Here is an 18,005-nt window from a genome sequence, read left to right on the forward strand (position 1 = left end):
ACTCTGCCCTTTTGATGGCTCTTGTTACTAAGGGCAGGAGTGTCGCTGTTTTTTTTCGCCACAATTCACCAGAAATCGGCCAATCACAAAATTTAAAGAGTGACGTGAGTCCAGCGTGAATTGCGTTTCTGCGATCTCTTGCGCTAGTTAAAAAAAGCATCGTGCTAGAAGCTAGTTGTGCCCACGAAACTGGCCACGCCCTAGATCTAAAGCACCATTGCGAGTTTCCGCCAATGGTGCTCGTTTGCAGGCCTTCGAGGTGGTTCTTAAAAAAATTTACCTTTTTTTTAGCAGCAAGGACACTCGCCACTTTTTAAATACTTTTCAATTTTTTTAAATAAACTGACTGTAGATCAATGTCATTAGTAAATGGTTCTGAAGTTTGTTTTCAGTTAATTAAAACTACTCTCCGATGGTAGAATAGACTAAGTATTTTCTGTGATAAACTCTGCTCTTAATAAAGCTCTTAAATTTATCAAGGAATATTTTTTAATGCAGATTTTTTTAAATAGCTTTCCAAACCCAATTGCACTAGTTTATGGCAGATTTTTATGATTGGTGATATGCAAATGAGTTTGCGCAGAAATTTGAGCAAAATAAAATTCTCAACGAGCGCAATTTTCTGATTGCGCCCAAAGCGGAAACTCTTGGCCAAAATGTGAACAATTGAAAAGAAAACGAAAGAAAGACTTGCGTTTATATAGCACCTTTCACAACAGTTAGATGTTCCAAACCGTTTTACAGCCAATGAAGTACTTTTGAAGTGTAGTTATTGTTGTAATGTAGGAAATGCAGCAGCTAATTTGTGCACAGCAAGCTCCCAAAACAGCAATGTGATGATGATTTTTTTAAATATTGGCCAGGACACCAGGGATAACTCCCCTGCTCTTCAAAATAGTGCCATGGTATATTTTATCTGAGTAGTCGAGGCCTCAGTTTAACGTCTCATCCGAAAGACGACCCTCCAACAGTGCAGCGCTCCATCAGCATGGCAATGGAGTGTCAGCCTAGATCTTTGTGCTCAAGTCTCTGGAGTGGGACTTGAACCCATAGACATTTGACTTGGAGGCGAGAGTGCAAACCCACTGAGCCATAGCTGACACGTTAATATTTGATCAATTTGGAAAATGACTTGTGGTAACAACAAGACTGGTTTCACAACAAGAAATGACTTCTCATTCTCATACTTGGCACTGAACCTTTCAGTTGCTGGGATTGAGAGATTCTTGTCTTTACTCAATTCATTAGCAGATGGTCATGGGGTCACTGAGTTATGCTGGGCAAATAAATCATAGATATGCTGTGGCTTCTGTATGGCCCATCTGAGAAAAGTTGTCACATAAATATCACTACACTGAAGGAAGTGAGCTACATTTCAGCTGGCAGTAACAACTGATGTGTATGCACTTGTATAATCCTGCTGCTAAAGCAACTACTTTGGAGAACAGCAGTTAGTGTCTGTCACCTGTCTTCACAGACAAGCCAGCAAAGAAACCTGATTTCAAATAAGACAGATTCCCCTCTCCCCATGATATAAGTTTCTCAATTTATGCAAATGTGTTTGTTGTGTTCTTGCTGTGTTAAAACATTGCACTTCCTTGTCATTTCTGTCATACTTTTTTATTAATTGAAGGGTGGGACAGTTGATGAACAGTGGTGTACATTTAGAGATATTTCACAACTCAAGAAAAATATATTCCAGTAAGGAGTGAAGGGTGCAAGAGAAAAGAAAGCCATTCGTGGCTAACTAAAGAAATAAAGGACGGTCTTCAATTTAAAAACAAGGGCATACGAAGTGGCCAAAACTAGTGGGAGGACAGAAGATTGGGAAGCTTTTAAAAGCCAGCAAAGAATAACTAAAAAAATGATTAAGGGAAGATAGACTATGAAAGTAAACTAGCACAAAATATAAAAACAGATAGTAAGAGTTTCTATAGGTATATAAAAAGAAAAAGAGTGGCTAAAGTAAATGTTGGTTCCTTAGAGGAAAAAAATGGGGAATTAGTAATGGGGAACAAGGAGATGGTAGAAACTCTAAACAAGTATTTTGTATCAGCTTTTACGGTAGAGGACACTAACAGTATTCTAACAGTGGATAGTCAAGGGGCTATAGGGAGGAGGAACTTAACACAATCACAATCACTAAGGAGGCGGCGCTCAATAAGCTAATGGGACTAAAGGCAAATAAATCCCCTGGACCTGATGGCATGCATCCTAGGGTCTTAAGAGAAGTAGCGGCAGGGTTTGTGTATGCATTGATTGTAATTTACAAAAATTCCCTGGATTCTGGGGAGGTCCCAGCAGATTGGAAAACTGCAAATGTAACGCCCCTATTCAAAAAGGAGGCAGACAAAAAGCAGGAAATTATAGACGAGTTAGCCTAACATCTGTGGTTGGGAAAATGTTGGAGTCCATTATTAAAGAAGCAGTAACAGGACATTTGGTCAGGCAGAGTCAGCATGGATTTCTGAAGGGGAAGTCATGTTTGACAAATTTGTTGGAATTCTTTGAGGATGTAACGAACAGGGTGGATAAAGGGGAACCAGTGGGTGTGGTGTTTTGGAGTTCCAGAAAGCATTTGACAAGGTGCCACATAAAAGGTTACTGCACAAGATAAAAGTTCATGGGGTTGGGGGTAACATATTAGCATGGATAGAAAATTGGCTGAAAAACCAAAAACAGAGAGTCAGGATAAATGGTTCATTCTCGGTATGGCAATCAGTAACGAATGGGGTGCCGCAGGGATCAGTGCTGGGACCCCAACTATTTACAATCTATATTAACGACTTGGAAGAAGGAACTGAGCATAACGTAGTCAAGTTTGCTGACGATACAAAGATGGGAGAAAGGGAAATGTGTGAGGAGGACATAGACCAGCTAAGTGAGTGGGCAAGAATTTGGCAGATGGAGTATAATGTTGGAAAATGTGAGGTCATGCACTTTGGCAGAAAAAAATCAAAGAGCAAGTTATTATTTAAATGGAGAAAGATTGCAAAGTGCTGCAGTACAGCGGGACCTGGGGGTACTTGTGCATGAAACACAAAAGATTAGTATGCAGGTACAGCAAGTGATCAGGAAGGCCAATGGAATCTTGGCCTTTATTGCAAAGAGGATGGAGTATAAAAGCAGGGAAGTTTTGTTACAGCTGTACCGGGTATTGGTGAGGCCACACCAGGAATGCTGCGTGCAGTTTTGGTTTCCGTATTTACGAAAGGATATACTTGCTTTGGAAGCAGTTCAGAGAAGGTTCACTGGGTTGATTGCGGGGATGAGGGGCTTGACTTATGAGGAAAGGTTGAGTAGGTTGAGCCTCTACTCATTGAAATTCAGAAGAATGAGAAGTGATCTTACTGAAACGTATAAGAATGAGGGGGCTTGACTAGGTGGATGCAGAGAGGATGTTTCCACTGATGGGGAGACTAGAACTAGAGGGCATGATCTTAGGATAAGGGGCCGCCCATTTAGAACTGATGAGGAGGAATTTCTTCGGATTGTGACTGGAATTCGCTGCCTCAGAGCTGTGGAAGATGGAACATTAAATAAATTAAATACAGATATAGACAGTTTCTTAAACGAGGGGGGGATAAGGGGTTATGGGGGAGCGGGCAAGGAAGTGGAGCTGAGTCCATGATCAGATCAGCCATGATCTTATACAATGACTGAACATACTCGAGGGGCCTTATGGCGGCCTACTCCTGCTCCTATTTCCTATGTTCCTATAAAGAAACAAAGGCCATCATTTGCAGTTTTGAGAACTCCAGAAATGTAGAATGCCAGGTCCACAATGTCTTCAAGCTCTTAATTGACCACCTTATAAACAAAACCAGGTGTCTGATCTCAAATCTGGATAGCTGTTAACCTTTAGCTGAACTTGCCCAACATTCACTTAATATAATTTAGACTATATATAGCCTTAATGGGATACACGCACACTTAAGCAACAGAATGCTATATTGTGTTTGACATAGTATGCTTTTCCTGTATTTATAAAACAATGGTGAGGAAGATAAAAGATGTAAGCTATTTCAACATGAACCACTCAATTTATATGCCCATTAAAGTACTTCTCTCTCTCTCTGCTGCTTAGGACTGATGTGTCCCTTTTTGAAATGTGCATCTCATTTTAAGAGGGTCAGTGTGTGTAGAGTTCAAAAGCTTCATTCAAAACATTTTTTTTAATGATTTTAAAGTTGATTTAAAAAAAAATTGAGCATTTCTGAATCTGCATTAGTATGCCATAGACATTCCAGTGTGCTCTTTGCTAGTTTTTTTTCTTCAAATAATCATAGGTTGCTGCTTCTGTCAATAACAAATTCCAATTTCTAAGTCCGGGCAATAAGATGGTACACTTTTGATAAGATATTTCCTTCTCAAGTAGAAGGAAAGACTGGCACCTGGTAGCACAACTCCTGTTTTCAAATTGTATGATGTTGATGGCCGTGCAGAAGTTATAGCCAAGACCAGATAGTTGTTTGGAGGAGTCCTCTCAAAACAACATGTGTAAAACTGGCTGTAATTTAGAACACAGTAATGTAATGCTGTATATTTTTATACATGATGGCACTGGCTGCAAAAGAAAAATATGAAATTAAGCTGTGGCTGCAGATCAGCATTTTATCATAGAAACATAAAAAGTAGGTGCAGGAGTAGGCCATTCAGCCCTTCGAGCCTGCACCACCATTCAATATGATCATGCAACTTTAGTACCCCATTCATTGACACATTGGGCCTTAAATAACATGATGGGAGCATGAAATAGCATTTTTGGTTGAATGTTGATTGAATTAATTTTTGTAAAGGATGAAATCATTACATTTACTCAGTTTATATAAAACTTTGGTATCTGGAAATACGTAACCGATCCATTGACATTTCGGGTAGAGGGAAACTCAACGTTAACCTGTCCTTTGTTTGCAAAGGCTGTCTGGGTATTTCCAGCATTTTCTGTTTCTTTTCCAGACGTCCAATATTTTTTTATTTGTACTTGATATAAGGCTGTAATTGAATTAAGCAATTCTAACAACCTTATCAGAAACTTTTGCATGTTGGACATAATTTTCTTCAGTAAATCATTAATGTTGTTTTCATATTTTTTGATCTAGATTTGGAATAGCTGCATTTATTACATTTTCTTTTTTAAAAACGGTCAATTTTTATTGTATTATAATATTTCTATTTTAGATTTTGTCTGATTCAGAAGCATACTGTTGAATTCAACCAGTTGGCAATGGCAAACTCTGATGGCTCAGAAGCTATGTTGAACAGAGTTATGACAAAAGACAACATTGGAGTTGCTGTACTCTTGGAGTTGCAGAAGGATTCTTTTGAACTATCCCGTGAGTATCTGTCTATAAAGCCCAGATGGAACTTAATGCTATTAATAACGATTGTGAATTACTGCTGAGGTCTTCCTCATATTTGTTCAACATATACATAAAATTAAATACCCTTCCTCCAGAAAGAGAATTGCATAAGGATACTATCCCTTTTTAGGAAGTTAGCACTCTTAAAGTGTTGCGTGCTCTGCCTCCCCTCCCACTGCCTTTACTCTGCTGTACTTTGGACGTGGCTCCGTTCTTCTTTCTTCATCAAAGATATCCAGTAATTCCTGTTTATCAAAACTGAGGGTAAGTTATTTTGGTGCTTAATTTTTTTTTCATTACTTGATAGTAGAATAAATTAAGTCTAGTTTTTTTTTTAAACAAGTGAGATTTTTGTCACATTCCTGCAGTTTTGATTCTACTTGCCCAATGACATTATATTCTAGAGGTAATTGATCAATTCAGTAACTTATTTATACAGCACTGTTAACATTTAATAATTTTTAATTCATTTTGGTGGGAAGAATGAGAGGCAATATAAACTAAATATTACAATTTTAAAGGGGATGCAAGAACAGAGAGACCTGAGAGTGTACATGCAACAACAGCAAATTGCATTTATATGGTGCCTTTACTGTAGTAAAACGCCCCAAGGCACTTCATAGGAGCGTTCTAAAACAAAATTTGACACTGAGCCACATGAGATATTTGGGCAGATGACCAAAAGCTGATGAAAGAGAGAGGTTTAAAGGAGTGTCTTAAAGAAGCAAACACAGGTTTAGGGAGGGGATTCCAGAGCTCGGGACCTACGCAGCTGAAGGCATGGCTGCCAATGGTGGAGCGATTCAAATCGGGGATGCTCAAGAGGCCAGAATTGACACAGCGCAGAGATCTCTCGAGTGGAGGGCTAGAGAGATGGGGTGGGGCGTGGCCATAGAGGTATTTGAAAACCAGGATGAGAATTTTAAAATAGAGGCATTGCTTAATTTAATGTAGGTCAGGAGCATGGGAAATCAGTGAATGGGACTTGGTGCAAGTTAGAATACAGGCATCAGAATTTTAGATGACCTCTGGTTTATGGAGGGTAGAACTAGGGAGGCCGGCCGGAAATGCTTTGCGGTAGTCCAATCTAGAGGTAACAAAGGCATGCAGATAAGTTGAGGCAAGGGCCGAGATGGGCAATGTTACGGAGGTGGAAAGGGCGGTCTTAGCGATGGCATGGATGTGAGGTACGGAGCTCATCTCGTCAAATACAACACCAGGTTGTGAACAGACTGGGTCAACCTCAAACAGTTGCCAGGGGGAGGAATGGAATCATGGCAAGGGAATGGAGTTTGTGGTGTGGACAGAAGACACTGGCTTTGGTCTTCCTGATATTTAATTGGACTATATTTCTGCTCATCCAGTGCCGGATGTCCGACAAAGCAGTCTGACAGTGGAAGGGGTTGAAAGAGGTGGAGGAGAGGTAGAGCCAGGTGTCATTGGCATACATGTGGAAACTGCCACTGTCCTCTGATGTCGCAGAGAGGCAGTATGTAGATGGGTATGTACGCAAGTCTTTGAAGGCAGGATAAGTTGAGAAGGCTATTATAAAGCCAAGGATTCAGTATGCCTTTTTAAGTAAAAGCAAGAAAGTTATGCTAAACCTTTATAAAACACTGGTTGGTCCCAGATGGAGTATTGTGATCAATTCCGAGCATCATATTTTAGGAAGAATGTCAAGGCCTTGGGAGGACGCAAAAGAAATTTACTAGAATGGTACCAGGGATGCTGGACTTCAGTTATGTGGAGAAGCTGGGGTTGTTCTCCTTAGTGCAATGAAGATTAAGAGGAGATTTGATAGGAGGCGATCAAGATCATGAAGGGTTTCGGCACAGTAAATAAGGAGAAATTGTTTCCGGTAGCAGAAGGGTCGGTAACCAGAGGACACTGGTTTAAGGTAGCTGGCAAAAAAAACAGAGGTGAGATGAGGAATAAATAATCTACACATTGAGTTATCATCTGGAATGCACTGCCTGAAAGGGTGGTGGAAGCAGATTCAGTAACTTTTTTAAAAGGGAATTTGGAATTGGATAAATACTTGAAGGGGAAAAATTTAAAGGGCAATGGGGAAAGGAGCAGGTGAGTGGGGCTAATTGGATAGCTCTTTCAAAGGCATGATGGATCGAATGGGATGAAAAATGTCCCAGGACGCTTCAGAGGCATGATCAAAAAATATGGATGCCGATGACGATACAATAAGGGATGATTGTAATAAGGGATGCTGCAGGCAACTAGGCTAATAAAGCAGTGTCCGGTCTCCAGTCGTCTTGGACCCCCTTGCCACTGGACCAAGACCTTGCTCAGCTAAGCCTGTGTGGTAGCCGGTGTGCAATGGCCACCCCATGTTAAAAGAACTCTCGCATAGGCAGCTTCCACTCCTTTTATCATGAAATTTGGGACCTGGAACGTCAGGACCCTCATGGACAACTCCAACAGCGACAGGCTGGAATGCCGCACCGCCATTGTTGCCCGGGAACTTAGACGCTTCGACATCACCGCCCTAAGCGAGACCTGGCGGGCAGGGGAAGGCCAGCTCAAGGAACAAGGTGGAGGTTGCATCTTCTGGAAAGGGAAACCAGAGGAAGAACGTCTCCTCCATGGAGTCGATTTTGCCATCGAAAACAAGCTGGTCGACCGCCTCAAAGACTTCCCCCTGCGGGGTTAACGAAGGTCTCCTGATTCTCCGACTCACTCTATCCCAGAATCAATGCACCACAGCCATCAGTGCATACGTGCCAACATTCAATGCGGCAGATGAGACCAAAGACGGTTTTTACTCCAACCTCAAAATTCCTATCCCACGTCCCTGTGAACAACAAACTGATCCTCCTCGGTGACTTCAACGACACGGTCAGCAAGGACACGGCCCGCTGGGGGGGAGGCGTGGTCGGCAGAGAGGGGATAGGGAAAACCAACTCGAGCGATGCCCTACTCCTGACAAAATGTCTAGAACATGACCTTGTCATCACCAACACCTTGTTCCGCCAGAGGGACAAGTACAAGGCATCGTGGCAACACCCTCGCTCCAAACACTGGCACCTGCTTGACTATATCATCGTCCGAGTCAGGGATCACAAGGATGCGCCATGACAGGAGCTGACGACTGCTGGATGGACCATCGCCAAACCCGATCCAGCATTGTCATCAACATAGCCCCAAAGCGGCGAGAGCAGCAGAAGCAGTGGCACAAAAAAGTCAATGCTGGGGCACTTAAGGACCCAGCTAAGAGAGCCCTATACAGTCAGCGTCTCACCACTAACCTGGCATGTCTTGATGACCCCGAGATGCAGAATGCCCATAGCGCTTGGTCTGCCCTCCAGGCTTCCACAACCAGTGCCTGCAGAGACGCTCGGTTACTCAACCAGGAAACACCAGGACTGGTTTGATGAGAATGACCAGGAGATCCAAGAGCTAATAGATCGCAAGCGCAGGGCATTTCTGAGCCTTAAACAACTGAACTCTGGAGCAGCAAAGCAGCATTATAGACGGCTCAAGGCTGAGGTTCAACAAAAAAACTCGGGACCTAAAGAACCGATGGTGGATGGAGAAAGCACAGGAGATACAGCAGCTGGCTGACAACCATGATGTGCGAGGATTCTTCACCGCAGTCAAGGCCACCTATGGTCCAAACACCCAAGGTCCCACCCCACTGCTGCCCAAGAACAGGGAAACACTCATCAAGGACACCGAGGCAGTCAGGGGCTGCTGGAAGGAGCACTTCGAAGATCTCCTTAATCGAGACACTGCCTTTGACTTCGTCCTCTACTTCATCCCGCAGCATGCTACCCGCCACCACCTAAGTAAAACCCCAGCACTGCACGAGGTAGAAAAAGCCATAAGGCAGCTTAAGAACAAGGCTACGGGAGCGAATGGAATCCCCGCTGATGCATTGAAGTATGGCGGAGAGGCACTGTTGGCGCAAATACGTGACCTCCTCTCTCTCTTATTTGGAGGGAGGAGAGCATGCCGGGAGATCTGAGCTGCAGTGATCGCGACCATCTTTAAAAAAGGGAACAAGTCCAACTGCGGCAACTACAGAGGAATCTCCCTGCTATCAGCCAGTGGGAAAGTTGTCACTAGAGTCCTCTGCAACTGTCTTCTCCCAGTGGCTGAGAAGCTCCTCCCGGAGTCGCAGTGCAGATTTCGTCCCCTATGGGGCACAACGGTCATGATTTTTACAGCGTGACAGCTGCAAGAAAATTGCTGGGAACAGCACCAGCCCTTATACCTGGCCTCCTTCGACCGTACAAAGGTCTTTGACACGGTCAACCGCAAGGGTTTATGGAGCGTCATCCTCTGTTTCGGATGCCCCCAAAAGTTCGGCACCATCCTCCGCCTGCTCCACGACGAAATGCAGGCTGTGATCCTTACCACTGGCTCCATTACAGACCCAATCCATGTCCGGACCGGGGTCAAGCAGGGCTGCATCATCGCTCCAACTCTCTTCTCAATCTTCCTCGCTACCATGCTCCACCTCAGTCAACAAGCTCCCCACTGGAGTGGAACTAAACTACAGAACCAGTGGGAACCTGTTCAACCTTTGTCGTCTCCAGGCTGGGTCCAAGATCACCCCAACCTGTCGTCGAGCTACAGTACGAGGATGATGCTTGCGTCTGCGCACATAGAGGCTGAACTCCCAAGTCATAGTCCACATATTCACCTGAGATATACGAAAGCATGGGCCTTACACCAAACATCTGTAAAGTAAGGTCCTCTATCAACCTGTCCCCACCGCACAGCACTGTTTCCCCCCCCCCCCCCCCCCCCCCCGAAGTCATCAAAATCCACGGCACGGCCCTGGACAGCATGGACCATTTCCCATGCCTCAGGAGCCTCTTATCAACAAGAGCAGATATTGACGGTGAGATTCACATTGCCTCCAGTGGCAGCCTTCAGCCGTCTGAGGGAAAGTGTTCGAAGACTAGGCCCTCAAATCTGCCACCAAGCTCATTGTCTACAGGGATGTAGTAATATCCGCCCTACTGTATGGTTCAGAGACACGGAGCAAGTACAGTAGACACCAAGTTGCTGGAGAAATACCACCAACGATGTCTCCGCACGATCCTGAAAATCCCCTGGGAGGACAGACACACTAACATTGGCGTCCTTGACCAGGCCAACATCCCCAGCATTGAAGCATTGACCACACTTGATCAGCTCCGCTGAGCAGGCCACATTGTTCGCATGCCAGACACGAGACTCCCAAAGCAAGCGCTCTACTTGGAACTCCTTCATGGCAAACAAACCAAAGTTGGGCAGAGGAAACATTACAAGGACACCCTCAAAGCCTCCCTGATAAAGTGAAACATCCCCATTGACACCTGGGAGTCCCTGGCCAAAGACCGCCCTAAGTAGAGGAAGTGCATCTGGGAGGACGGTGAGCACCTCGAGTCTCATCGCCGAGAGCAGGCAGCAGAAAGAGCATACAGCTAACCAGTCCCACCCACCCTTTTCCTCAACGACTATCTGTCCCACCTGTGACAGGGACTGTGGTTCTCATATTGGACTGTTCAGCCACCTAAGGACTCATATTTTTAGAGTGGAAGCAAGTCTTCCTCGATTCCGAGGGACTGCCTATGATGGCCCATTTATCGGCATGCATGAATGAGCTGCATCACCTGGCCTATATTTTTTTTAATATGATGTCATCCTCGTGCAAGGCCGAGAATAGTGTTTATAATGGCCCAGATTATCGTCGAGCGCTACTTTCGGCATTTCGCTCACAATTTGTCCAAATGATCGCTGGCCCAAAAAGACGCTGAAGAAAAGCTGCAATCACCGGACCTTAACTCGGCGCTATGGACACCATTTTCTAACTGAGGATCTGTAGTAAAAGGCTGCTTCAAGTGCTTGTCAGGAGAATCAATTTGTAAGTGACTAAGGGCCTTTTTGACTCTTCCCAATCATCTAATCACATTTGTATTTGTTGAGGACACATTAAGGGCATTTATAGTGATGGGGCCTGTAATTTCTCAAAGTATTGATCACTAATCACGTGTTGCAGAATCGAGATGGGAGAAGGTATATTGAAGAGCCCACTCAGATAGCAGACTGCTACTGCGGAAGAGACGTTGCACCCAACACATTTACAGAGATGAGCAATCATACCTGGACTTGTCTGATGACACGTGCATTAGAAGGCTGTGCTTCCGAAAGAGGTCATCAGTGAGAGATGCCAGCTAATTAAGGGAGATCTGCCACCTACCAGCACCATCAGGACAGCACTGCCCGTTGAGGTTAAGGTTACTGCGGCACTTTCCTTCTATGCATCTGGCTCCTTTCAGGCCTCAGCTGGCGACATTTGCAGTATCTCTCAGCACACCACACATTGTTGCATTCGACAGGTGATTGAAGCTCTTTATGCACGCAGCTGGACTTTATAGGCTTCCCTATGACCAGGGAGGCACAGACTGAGGGCTTTGGGTTTCTCGCGAATAGCAAACTTCCCCAAGGTGCAGGGAGCAATAGACTGTACACACAGCGCTCTGAAAGTATCTTTACAGGATGCAGAGGTGTTTCGGAACTGAAAAGGATTCCACGCCCTGAATGTGCAGCTCGTTGTCGACCACAGGCAAATAATCATGGCAGTAAATGCAAATTTTCAAGACAGCATACATGATGTGCACATCTTGCATGAGAGCACTGTCTCTGACCTGTAACAGTCAGCCACAAGATCACGTTTGGATGCTGGGGGATAAAGGGTATGGCCTTGCCAGCTGGCTCATGTCCCGCTGTGTAATCCCCAAACAGAAGCCGAGAAGCGCTACAACGAAAGCTATATAGCTACATGCAATGTCGTCGAAGACAATTGGAGTGGTAAGCAGCGCTTCAGATGCCTGGACCACCCGGGAGGCAACCTAGAATACCACCCTGAGCAGGTCGCTGAGTTCATTGTGGTGTGCTGCATGTTGCATAACCTAGCTATGAGGAGAGGACAACAATTGCCAGATGGGACAGCCAGTCCACTGAGAAGGGAGTTCGAGGACCTTTGGGAGGACAATCAGCCTGGTGATGAACCCATGCCCCCATTCGCATGTGTGGGTTTTTTCAGATTTAAAAGCCGGCTCACTAGTTGCCGAGGGACCCCTGGAGCGTGGCCGTGCAGCTTACAGGGAACATTACTTGAGACTAGTTACAAATGTTCATGTGTATGATTTGGAGGAAGTGTAGCATCACTGACAGAGTTGGTTCATTGACGGGAAAATAAAAGGTTAAATGGGTAATTGGAGAAGAGTTGAAAATGGTGTGTCTTAGGGGTTATTACTTGGTCCACTTTTGTTCTTGGTCTATATATAATTTGGACCATGGTGCACAAACATATTTCAGTCTCATTTCAAAGCATATATTTTAGCCTTAAAAATAAAGTATATAAAATATATTACTGTTCAATAACACAACTTGCAGCAGTTTGGGATGTAGGCAGGACAGTTGGTTGGAGTATAGGAGTTTTTCTACAGTACAGACTGAGCAGCTGGGGGAGATAAAACTAAGGAACTGCAGCACCACTGCTAATGGCAGTTTAATTACTGCACGAGGAGTTTACATGGGCGGATACTTTTATAAATGTGGACATTGGGATAAAGTTGGACAAAAATGTAGTATGGTTTTGTCTGAACTATGTGCAGATGTAACATTTTTAATATATTGTAGATGTATACACCTGCGAACAAGTTGATTGCCATCAGTTTGCTGGACTATATAACTTGAAAATGTTTGTTTTTATTTGAATACTAAATATATTCTGACAGTTTGACATTATTCTTCAATCTTAGCTGGGAAGTCATTTCATGGCATGGAAAAGCAGCTCATTCTTGTTGCAAATGCACATATGCATTGGGATCCTGAGTACTCTGATGTCAAGCTGATTCAAACCATGATGTTCCTGTCTGAAGTGAAGAACATAATTGAAAAGGCTTCTCGTACACTCAGACCTGGTGCAGTCTCAGGAGACCTTAATGTCATTCCACTTGTACTGTGCGCAGATCTCAATTCACTACCAGATTCAGGTAAAGATTACTAATTTACCTTTAGTCACGTTATGATTGCTGTACTTGCCAGTACTTTCCTGTAATATTTAAATTGGATCATTTCTCCCCCCCCCGCCGCCCCCCCCCCGGAAAGTTAAGTCGGTTGTTCAGACATAAATCTTGTCAATTATGAATGAGAATATTTTGCACTTAGAATTAAGTTTGTTGGTTAGTGAGTCCATAGTGTTACACCTGAAAGTGTGGCTTCAAATGTTCCCTCCAATGTGTCATTTATCCAAAGTTTAGTAATTAAAAAAAAAAATTATGGTTGCCAATCCATTGCCCACGTCTGCTACCTCCATAATAACTTGTTTGTTTCACATTTCCCCCATGCATTTACTTCAAAATCCTCCACGGCCTTGCAAACTCCTGCAATCCTGTGCCCCATTTTTCTAAAGCTAGTCTACTGGCATCCTCCACCTTCACTTTGTTGTACCATTGGTAAGTTTTTAGCCATCTCCACCCTCTTGCCACCATGTTCTGGAACTCTCTTCCTAAACTCCGTTGACTCACTACATTTCTCCCAGCTGTCAAAATCTTCCTCCTTGTTTTACCACATTTTCCGTTAACTCCACTAATCTGCCTTCCACTCCTGCTTCTCGAGTCTGATCCCAAACTGGAGCACCTTGGGACATTTTGTGATGTTGAAGGTTCTATATGAATGCAAGTTGTTGCTGAACCAAACAACCACTCTGTTTATCACTCAAACATCTGATTGGCAAAATGTGAAGCAGCAAAAAGTATCTTGGGCACAAATAACAAGCAGAAAACCAAGCAACCATTCTTCAGGTTTTAATAAATAATCAGTAACTACTGCAAAGCCAACAATCAAGTCCCACAAATTCTTCACAGTATCATGAATATTAAAAACTGAGTTCTGCAAAAAAAAAAATCACTAAATATACTTAATAAAATTAGTGTTACCTGAAAGAAGTTGCCCCCACTTAGACTACCCTTCAATTTCGAGCCTGACCTCGAGTTGGAAATGTTACTTGTGCCTTGTGGACAAATTGTGAGAGACACCTTGGGCTTTGCAATTTTCTAAAAATTAATTTGATATCTTTTCCTTTGCTTCATCATCAGTTATTTGTAGCTTTGCTTCCTAGTTGTGATGGCTTACTCTGGGTAATGCATTAATATCATTCTACTTGTACAATACCGAGAGTAAGCCATCACAACTAGGAAGCAAATTTACAAAACTGATACCAAAGCAATAAAAAATACATTAGAAATGGGTCTTTGCCAAATTGATGGGATGTATAAAGAACTTAAATGTTAAAATCTTGCTTCCATTCAGTCCATTCCTGCTTTAGAGGGGAGTCGTATTTAACAAATTTGCTGGAATTTTATGAGGATGTAGAACAGGCGGGACTGACCTATCAAGAAAGATTGGATCAACTGGGCTTGTATTCACTGGAGTTCAGAAGAATGAGAGGGGACCTCATAGAAACGTTTAAAATTCTGACGGGTTTAGACAGGTTAGATGCAGAAAGAATGTTCCCAATGTTGGGGAAGTCCAGAACCAGGGGTCACAGTCTGAGGATAAGGGGTAAGCCATTTAGGACCGAGATGAGGAGAAACTTCTTCACCCAGAGAGTGGTGAACCTGTGGAATTCTCTACCACAGAAAGTAGTTGAGGCCAATTCACTAAATATATTCAAAAGGGAGTTAGATGAAGTCCTTACTACTCGGGGGATCAAGGGTTATGGCGAGAAAGCAGGAAGGGGGTACTGAAGTTTCATGTTCAGCCATGAACTCATTGAATGGCGGTGCAGGCTAGAAGGGCTGAATGGCCTGCTCCTGCACCTATTTTCTATGTTTCTATGTTTCTATAAAGGGGAACCAGTGGATGTGGTATATTTGGACTTCCAGAAGGCATTTGACAAGGTGCCACGTAAAAGGTTACTGCACAAGATAAAAGTTCACGGGGTTGGGACTAATCTATTAGCCATAACAGGAGCTGACAACTGCTGGACAGACCACCAATCCATCATTGACATCAACATAGACCCAAAGTGGAGGCAGCAGCAGAAGCAGTGCCGCAAAAAAGTCAATGCCGGGGCACTTGAGGACCCAGCTAAGAGAGCCCTATTACAGTCAACGCCTCACAGCTAACTTGGCGTGCCTTGATGACCCCGAGACACAGAATGCCCATAGCGCTTGGTCTGCCCTCCAGGCTTCCACAACCAGTGCCTGCAGAGACGCTCGGTTACTCAACCAGGAAACACCAGGACTGGTTTGATGAGAATGACCAGGAGATCCAAGAGCTAATAGATCGCAAGCGCAGGGCATTTCTGAGCCTTAAACAACTGAACTCTGGAGCAGCAAAGCAGCATTATAGACGGCTCAAGGCTGAGGTTCAACAAAAAACCCGGGACCTAAAGAACAGGTGGTGGATGGAGATAACACAGGAGATATAGCAGCTGGCCGACAGCCGTGATGTGCGAGGATTCTTCATTGCAGTCAAGGCCACCTATGGTCCAAACACCCAAGGTCCCACCCCACTGCTGGCCAAGAACGGGGGAACGCTCATCAAGGACACCGAGGCAGTCGGGGCCCGCTGGAAGGGGCACTTTGAAGATCTACTCAATCGAGGGCAAGTCTGACTGCGGCAACTACAGAGGAATCTGTTATCAGCTACTGGGAAAGTCGTTGCTAGAGTCCTCCTCGACCATCTTCTCCCTGTGGCTGAGGAGCTCCTCCCGAAGTCGCAGTGTGGATTTCGTCCCCTGTGGGGCACAACAGACATGATTTTTGCAGCACGACAGTGGCAGGAAAAATGCAGGAGACAGCGCCAGCCCTTGTACATGGCCACCTTCAATGCTTACAAAGATCTTTTGATACTGTCAACCACGAGGGTCTATGGAGCGTAGTCCTTCGTTTCGGATGACCCCAACAGTTCGGTCACCATCCTCCGCCTGCTCCACAACGACATGCAGGCCGTGATGCTTGCCAACAAATCCATTACAGACCCAATCCATGTCCGGACCGGGGTTATACAGGGCTGCGTCATCGCCCCAACCCTCTTGTCAATCTTCCTCGCTGCCATGCTCCACCTCAGTCAACAAGCTCCTCACTGGAGTGCAACTGAAGTACAGAACCAGTGAGAACCAGTTCAACCTTTGCCGTCTCCAGATCCAAAACCACCCCAACCTGTCATTGAGCTACAGTCTGCGGACGATGCCTGCGTCTGCGCACATAGAGGCTGAACTCCAGGACATAGTTGACGTATTTACTGAGGCATACAAAAGCATGGGTCTTACGCTAAACATCCGTAAGACAAAGGTCCTCCACTAGTCTGTCCTCTCTGCACAGCACTGCCCACTGAGTCATCAAGATCCACGGCGCAGCCCTGGAAACATGGACCATTTCCCATATCTCAGGAGCCTCTTATCAATAAGAGCAGATATTGACGACGAGATTCAACACCGCTTCCAATGATCCAGTGCCTTTGGCTGGCTGAGGAAAAGAGTGTTCGAAGACCAGGCCACCAAGTTCATGGTCTACAGGGCTGTAGTAATACCCACCCTCTGTATGGCTCAGAGACATGGACCATGTACAATAGACATCAAGTCGCTGGAGAAATAGCACTAACTATGACTGCAAGATCTTACAAATCCCCTGAAAGGACAGACGCACCAAGACAGACACGATTTTTGCAGCACAACAGTGGCAGGAAAAATGCAGGGGACAGCGCCAGCCCTTATACATGGCCACCTTCGACGAGGCCAACATCCCCAGCATTGAAGCACAGACCACACTTGATCAGCTCTGCTCGGCAGGCCACATTGCATGCCAGACACAAGACTCCCAAAGCAAGCACTACTCGGAACTCCTTCACAGCAAACGAGCCAAAGGTGGGCAGAGAAAACGCTACAAGGACACCCTCAAAGCCTCCCTGATAAAGTGCAACATCCCCACTGACATCTGGGAGTTCCTGGCCAAAGATCGTCATAAGTGGAGGAAGTGCATCCGGGAGGGCGCTGAGCACCTTGAGTCTCATCGCCGAGAGCATGCAGAAAGCAAGCGCAGGCAGTGGAAAAAGCGTGTGGCAAACCAGTCCCACCCACCCTCTCCCTCAACGATTATCTATCCCACCTATGACAGACTGGTTCTCTTATTGGACTGCACAGCCACCTAAGGACTCATTCTAAGAATGGAAGCAAGTCTTCCTCGATTCCGAGGGACTGCTTATAATGATTATATTAGCATGGATAGAGGATTGGATAACTAACCGAAAACAGAGTCGGGATAAATGGTTCATTCTCAGGTTGGCAATCAGTAACTAGTAAGGTGCTGCAGGGATCAGTGCTGGAACTGCAACTATTTGCAATCTATATTAATGACTTGGAAGAAGGGACCGAGTGTAACGTAGCCAAGTTTTCTGACGATACAAAGATTGGAGGAAAAACAGTGTGAGGAGGACACACAATCTGCAAAAGGACATAGACAGGCTAAGTGAATGGGCAGAAATTTGGCAGATGGAGTATAATGGAAAGTGAGGTTATGCACTTTGGCAGAAAAAAATCAAAGAGCAAGTTATTATTTAAATGGAGAAAGATTGCAAAGTGCTGCAGGACTTGGGGGTACTTGTGCATGAAACACAAAACGTTAG

The 18,005-nt window shown here is 44.7% G+C and overlaps 1 protein-coding gene across 4 annotated transcripts in view; it reads left to right on the forward strand.

Moving 5' to 3' along the window:
* LOC139262949 (CCR4-NOT transcription complex subunit 6) overlaps positions 1-18,005 on the forward strand; it is a 113,010-nt gene that overhangs the window by 78,021 nt on the left and 16,984 nt on the right. For all 4 annotated transcript variants that reach the window (XM_070878302.1, XM_070878306.1, XM_070878305.1 and 1 more), the window contains exons 9-10: positions 5,182-5,336; positions 13,136-13,369. In XM_070878302.1, the coding sequence (XP_070734403.1) occupies positions 5,182-5,336; positions 13,136-13,369 (389 nt within the window). The remainder of the gene's footprint in view (positions 1-5,181; positions 5,337-13,135; positions 13,370-18,005) is intronic.

This window comes from Pristiophorus japonicus, chromosome 4, assembly GCF_044704955.1.
Source record: "Pristiophorus japonicus isolate sPriJap1 chromosome 4, sPriJap1.hap1, whole genome shotgun sequence".
NCBI classification, from domain to species: Eukaryota; Metazoa; Chordata; class Chondrichthyes; family Pristiophoridae; genus Pristiophorus; species Pristiophorus japonicus.